Source organism: Euprymna scolopes, chromosome 31 (genome assembly GCF_053919585.1).
Source record: "Euprymna scolopes isolate OS-2025 chromosome 31, ASM5391958v1, whole genome shotgun sequence".
In the NCBI taxonomy this organism is placed as follows: domain Eukaryota; kingdom Metazoa; phylum Mollusca; class Cephalopoda; order Sepiida; family Sepiolidae; genus Euprymna; species Euprymna scolopes.
Genome location: NC_136512.1, coordinates 89,906,678 through 89,914,177, shown reverse-complemented (window position 1 = coordinate 89,914,177; position 7,500 = coordinate 89,906,678). Strand labels below are relative to the sequence as shown.

Genomic DNA, 7,500 nt, shown 5'->3' with positions numbered 1-7,500 from the left:
GTATATATATGTATATATATATATTTATGTATGTATATATATTTATGTATGTATATATATTTATGTATGTATGTATATATATATTTATGTATGTATATATATTTATGTATGTATGTATGTATGTATATATTTATGTATGTATATATATATATTTATGTATGTATGTATATATATATTTATGTATGTATATATATATATTTATGTATGTATATATATATTTATGTATGTATGTATATATATATTTATGTATGTATATATATATTTATGTATGTATGTATGTATGTATATATATTTATGTATGTATGTATGTATATATATATTTATGTATGTATGTATATATATATTTATGTATATATGTATGTATATATATATTTATGTATATATGTATGTATATATATATATTTATGCATATATATATATATGTGTATATATGTGTGTGTAAAGATTGTGGGCGGCTGTGGGTGTGTGCAAGAGCTGGTTGATGTAAGATCATGGTCTTTTTTATGTTATGGTCAAATCTCAGAAGTCGGTAGGCTCTCTTAAAGGCATCCAAGATGTTCTGGAGGTTCGCTGCTGGGTGAGCAACCAGTGCATTGTCATCTGCATATTGAAGCTCCATGATGGACGATGTGAGGAGCTTGCTTTTTGCCCTAAACCTGCTGATGTTAAAGAGTCAATTTTGGCTTCTTGGCAACTATATTACCCGGATGAAAGTCGATTAAAAGTTTTCCACGTGTCTGAATACCCTATATACTAAATTTCAAGTCTGTAAATGAAAAATTCATTGAGTATATAGGTTAAGAAGTGTCACACATACGCATTCTCACTTTTATACATAGGTAGATTATCTTCAGTTATTTGTTTTTGTTCATCTTTTTCATTTATCTGTTGTTGTTGTTGTTGTTGTTGTTGTTGTTGTTGTTGTCGTTGTTATTTGTTTGTTTGTTTGTTTGTTGTTTGTTTTGTTTTGTTTTTTCCCCGCTTTGCATACAGCCTTATAAAATACATTTATAAATTGTTTTTTTTTTTTTTTTTTTCATTGAAGGGTTCGCCAAATATAACGGTCGAAAATCGACACAAACATTTTGTTCCTGCTTCGAATTCAGTCTACGTGGCGCGACCATTCCGCACGGGTGTTCTCCACGTAAACAAACAGTATCTACGAAAAGGCGGGATTCACAAGAGATTTAAGAATAAGGAGGAATGGAAAGGGGCTGAAATGAAGTCGGATGATGAGAACGAAGATGATGACCTGTTGATGGATGATGATATGATCTTCAGCAAATCGCCACCGCCCAACATCCGTAAACGAAGATCGGTCGGCGCAAAACCACGAAGAACATTCTTAGCTGCCAACATCGAAGTCTGCGTCGTTGTGGATTACAAATTATACAAGATTTTCTTGCAACGGACTGACTTTGATCATAGGCGAACCATTGGAGACATGAAACGGTATTTTGCTGCTACGGTGGCAATGGTAAGTCGTTTTTATTGTCATCTTTTAAGGGTGTTTTAGTGATGGGATGAGTTCAATATTTTTCTGATTCCGATACAATGATCAATTCCGATTCTTTATAAATCTCTAAATATTTAACTGGATACCCAGCGTTGCCCGATCGTACAATACGCTTAAACATGATATTTTAATTTATGCAGATTGCATATGTATTAGTAAAGAATCAATCCTCTATTGATTATTATATATTACGAGGAATAATTTGCCCGGTGGATTCATTCGCAAAAAAAAATAATTAAATAAATAATAATGATAATGTCGCTCATCAATTTCCGTCTGTGTTTGTTTACAATATGACGTCAGCTGATATTTGGGTTTGACGATCTTAAAAATGGTCTTTCTTCTCTTATAAATAAAAAAAGAATTTTTACAGGAGAATATGTTGCGTTACACCGGTCAAGGTTGCACCATTGTAACGTAAAATTGTCTCCTGTAAAAATAATATTTCAAGATCGGATTTTTTCGATTTTCGATTCTTATTGGATGAATTTCTGTATAAAACCTATCTAAGAACACTGCCAGATATATAAATTACCTTTGTGTGAAATTTGCAAAAGATAGGCTCAGCCGTTTCGGAACTTATGAGGAAGGAACTCAAACATACACACACACAATGAATGTTATATAATAGTAGAGAGTAGAGATAAAGTTATTTTTTCTGATTACCATAAAAACTTAAGTGTGCATATATTTGTTTCGAACATAAAACACACTTGTGCAGATGATCAATAGATTTTAGTTTTATTGATTTTTTTTTAAATCAATAAAAATTTATTTTTTCATTATCATTACCAACAATGAAAGATTTTGTTTTAAATCAATAAAAATTTATTTTTTCATTATCATTACCAACAGTGAAAGATTTTTTTTTAAATCAATAAAAATTTATTTTTTCATTATTATTACCAACAATGAAAGATTTTGTTTTAAACAAAAACAAATAAAAAAATAATTAAAGGAATCGTTTTTGGCATCAGAAAATTGGCACAATTTTTCCCGATTCCGATACCACCAAAATCGCGATTTTTCCGATTCCCAACACTAGTTTCTTTTTGTTTTGTTTTGTTTTGTTTTGTTTTGTTTTTGTTTATTGTATTTGGGGGGGGGTCTGGTTTTACCGGATCAGGCTGTCTGAAGATATTGTCTTCTTGACCTAAAATGCACTGAACATTGACGTCATTGTTTGTTTTTTTGTTCTTTTTTGTTGTTCTTTTTTTTGTTCTTTTTTTGTTCTTTTTTTTGTTCTTTTTTTTGTTTTTTTTTCTTTGTTTTTTTTTGTTCTTTTTTTGTTCTTTTTTTGTTCTTTTTTTTTTGTTCTTTTTCCCCCTTTGCAAAACTAATCTATAGTCCTGTTCAAATAAAAAATAATTTTCCTCTTAAAAAAATAAAAAAAAACATGAATAAATATTTGAAAATATAAAGAACTTGAAGCATAAAAGTTTTAATCGAAAATTACTAGATTTTACACTTTATAATCCGAAAAGGATTAATATGCTACAAACCAAACCAAATCATCCATGATTTTTTATACAATTGATCTGCAGATTATTTGCGGTGTTTGTCCTCGCCATGACGGAAAGAAAATATTATATTCCAAAAATCACATAAATTGAAACAAGTAATTTTATTTTTATATAGAAATTCATTTTTTAAAGAGAATTTAATTTTTAACCGAATTTTTCCAATACTCCATCTGAAGGTTAAGAATGGCTTTTTAAAATCTCGTAAGTTTTAATTATTTGGCGTTATCTCCCTTGATCCTTCAAACTGTTTGCAAGATGGTGATGCGAGATCGTCACTCATAGTTTAGCCTTAAAAGTTAATTATCTTATTTAAAAATAAAACTGCGAGATCAATTTACGTGATTTTTGGAATATGCTATTTTCTTTACTTCACGGGGTACATACATCATACAGATTTGTTTGTTTGTTTGTTTGTTTTTTCATGGGGAGGATTCTGGACAAGCACCTTATTTTTAGTTTGAAGAGGAAAATGGAATGAGTAGGTCATAAGGCAAATAATTTTCCGCTTATTGGTCACTCTTAGGCAAAATACCAGACATAGGATTTCGATTTCGAATCGATAAATTTAGGAGTCAGACTTAGTTTATAAACAGTTTTCAGTTTGGGATAGTTGATTCATCGAATTATTTCTACTATCGATATTTATTGAACACATTCCAATACAAAACCTATCTAAGAACACTGCAAGGCACATAAAGTACCTATGTGTGAAAAGTTTGTTTTTTTAAATCAGTCCAGCCGTTTTCGAGTTCATAGGGAATAAACACACACATACAGAGTTCCTTTTCCATAATAGCAGATACATAAACTTGGAAAAAATAGGAAATTTTTCTAAGGTAAAATAATTCATACAAAAAAAGTTGTGAGTGTTATATATTACTATGACTGTTTATAGCAATGCGTAACGTATTTACGCCAGAGGGATGTAAGTTTGAAATACTTCATAATAGTCGCTGTCAGAAGAATTTAGGGGTATTTTTGTTTGTTTATTTTTACTTGTTCGTTTTTTGTTTTGTTTTTTTTTTTTGTTTTTTGTTTTTTTTTTTAATAATTCTTTTTCTTTTTTTTTTTTTCTTTTTTTTTAATAATTCTTTTTCTTTTTTTTTTTTTGTTTTTTTTTAATAATTCTTTTTCTTTTTATTTTCCTAGATGAACGAGAGGTACAAAGGCATAAACGAGCCGACAATGTCAATCAAAGTGATGTTTTCAAATATCTTCATTGCACAGGTGTGTATTTTTATTTGGTTTTTGTTATTTTGTTATTTATATTTATTTATTTATTTATTTATTTATTTTTAGAGTTGTCGTTACACTTGTGGAGATCTGGAGATCTTTGAATGAAAATAATAAAATTCCCAACCGAATGTTGACTCGTCGGCTGTTTTCTACAAAGCGCACAAAAACGTATCTGCGCACCGGCTCCACGCACCTTTCCGCTGAGAAAAAAAAATAGTAGAAATTAATCTGACCAATCGGAAGCGTTGCGCGCTTAAAATAACATATAAGCAGCCGGCATGTTTGGGAGCCGGTTGGGAGAGATAAATAGCTGACGTTTTGTGAAGCGAAGAGAAGAAAGAAGAGGAACGAAGCAAACAAGAGACAGACACGGCGTCAAGCAAGAAAAAGATCTGCTTTCAAAGTTAAAGCCAACAGTACTTTTCTACTACAAAACCACTAAAAACTACAGAAAAGATATTTCCCCGCCAAAAAAAGAATCGGTACTCTTAAAAAATAGCATTCGTTTTTCGATTTCTTCCTTTCTCTTTCCTTCGAGTATAAAACCGAACCTCTTTAACACTCAAATTTTAACCAAACGTTAAATTTTCTTTGTCGGCCTCGTTATTTTTTTGGTATGGAGTTATTTCGTGTTTTAACAACAAAAACCATGCACTGGCGAGGAGGGTCTAATCTGCGAAGTGTAACACAAACGTAGTTGGAAATATAGTACCCCGATTATAAGGGACGTTGAATAGCAGCATTTGATTCAGTCGAGTTGGAGTCTGCAAGACAAGTCTTCTTTTTTTTTTTTTATAAGGGTGTCACCACTTATCAAGGCCAGAGGCCACTCGAGGATAAGGGTTAATAGGTATACATTAGTCATTGTGATTTTAGCATAGTAAACAGGGGGAATTTTGAAACTTGGATTACTTAGGGGGACGATTCAATTAGAACTTGTTCACATTGGACTTTTTCTTTTTTTTTTTTTTCATAGGTATCAACTCATTATCAAGGCCAAGAGGCCACTCAAGGATAAGGGTTAAAGAGTGTATAGTAGAAATTGGACAATATAATAATCATTAGTAATGAAAATTTGTTAAATTTGATAACTTATATGGAACGGCTCATCAAGAACTTATTTACGTTAGACTTGAAGACAACCATATTGTAGTCAGCCGGAAAGCAGGAAAACGGAAGACAATTCCACAGGCGTGCAGTTCTAAGAAAGAAGCTTTGTTCATGGAATCTACGTTTAGGTTTAGGCACAGATAAAGAGTGGGGGGAATTATTGATAGTGTTTACAGCTAGCAAGTCTTCTTGGATTTCCAGTACTCTGCATCTCTTTCGATAACTAATACAAATGAACCTGCCTTATCACAGCAGTCGCTTACCATTGATTTCTTGCTTGCAACGACCTCTTGTTTTTACGGGGATTTAGGTTGGTTGGTTTAATGTTTTTGTTTTACGGCATATCAACCCTTTTCGGGTTATTTAATGCCGAATCCAAAGATTTTGAAGAAAAATTTTTTTAATAGAGTATATTTTTTGTTTTCACGTCGGTTTCTATTTAACCCATAGTTGGAATCCTAACAGGTACTACCACTCCGGGTCAGAGTGGACCTGGGAGCAATGGTAATTAAAGGGTGGCTCCACACTCCCTAAAGCCCACAAGCTGGGGCCTCACCACTGGATATAGTTTAAGGTCATATCCAGGACCCCCATTGAGGGACTTTTACCCTCTGCAGGGGGGGCGGTCGGTGTATTCTAACGCCCCACCGACAGGGCCGGGGATTTAGGTAACAACAAATCTTCTCAAGGTCCTAGTATTCTCCACACCATTTAAGTGGAGGTCTGGTTAGTGTTCTCCCTCCTTAGTCTTTCAGCCGTGGCTGGTGTGATCACATGGATGTTTTTTTGTTTGAGGAGGGGAGGGTTAGGGTTTAGGAGGGGAGGTAGATGTTATAAACTTTCTTACTCTTTCAGTTGCTTTAGGTTCATGCGATTATGTTCTTTCTATGTTTTTGCTTATTTTTACTATTTTTATTGCAACTTCTCTCTGGCTGGTTCACATTCGTAATTCACCTTGGCTGGTTTCCGCATTCAAGGATTTTCCTTAAGGGTTTATCTTTCCTTAAGGGTTTATCTGTTTTCTTCATTGCCATTCATTGTATACTTTCAGTCATCCCTTTGTTTCCAATTTCTTTTAACCTTTTCTCCGGGTTTTCCTTAACTATTCCTAGTGCTTCTACTATTACATGTTAAGAACTCTACGTGAATAGCGATTAAGCTAGCTAGTGTGTATTTTCACAAGGGTTACACTGAGTGCATGTCATGATGACTCAAATCTACAAAGCAGAATACAATCATTCTCAGGGGTTGAATCAAAGATGGCTGACATCTGGGGTTAAAACAAAACGAAAGGTCAGATAAGCATGAGTCGAGATGGCGAATGACGTCACTTTTTTCGAGATGAAAGAAAACAAAAGTTTTTAAATCTGTCTGCGGAAGCACGAACGAGACACACCGCTGATAACATTTTGTTTTAATGGGGGTTTTTTCGCCACAAACAAGGCACAGTGCCACTAAGTTGTAAGGGGTACTATTTTGGAATAAGACTTGCAAGGATACTATGTAGGAGGTTGGGCAGTGAAATGTCTGTTCACATTACATTTAAACTTTGTTTTTTACACATAGATCACCACTTATCAAGGCCCGGAAGCCACTCAGGGATAAGGGTTATTGCAAGTACATTACGTTAGTGTGGAGATTTGATGAAGTGTTTACTTAAGGGGGCGGTTCATTAGGAATTTGTTAACATTGGACTTGAAGACATCCAAGTTGTAGTCCGGTGGGAAGCAGGCAGACGGAACAGAGTTCCACAGGCGTGCAGTTCTGAGAAAGAAGCTTTTGATTGTCAGTATAGCGAGGGAAGCAGGAAACAGGAAGGGAATTCCAAAGTCTAGCAGTTTGAAGGAAGAAGCTATTTGAGTAGAAGGCTTTACGACATCTAGGATTCACTACAGTGTAGGGGTGGGATTTTGCTGCTTCTCTGGTTTGTCAGGGTGTATTTACATCAAGGGAGTACTAGTATCTTCATGTCGTCTGAGCACTTACCATTAAAGTATTTCTAAAACAGACACAGAGATGCCACGTTTCAGCGATGGGAAAGAAGTTGGAATTTGGTTGACAGTGCAGGACCTATTGCGTTCGTGACTTTTATATATAGTGACTAGTGGCAGATGC

At 33.7% G+C, this 7,500-nt stretch overlaps 1 protein-coding gene across 1 annotated transcript in view; it reads left to right on the top strand.

The window, feature by feature from the left end:
- The window catches only part of LOC145255855 (metalloprotease mig-17-like), an 89,705-nt gene that overhangs the window by 67,982 nt on the left and 14,223 nt on the right, over positions 1-7,500 (top strand). The window contains exons 3-4 of the mRNA XM_080114621.1: positions 1,046-1,477; positions 4,189-4,266. Of these exons, the coding sequence (XP_079970747.1) occupies positions 1,046-1,477; positions 4,189-4,266 (510 nt within the window). The remainder of the gene's footprint in view (positions 1-1,045; positions 1,478-4,188; positions 4,267-7,500) is intronic.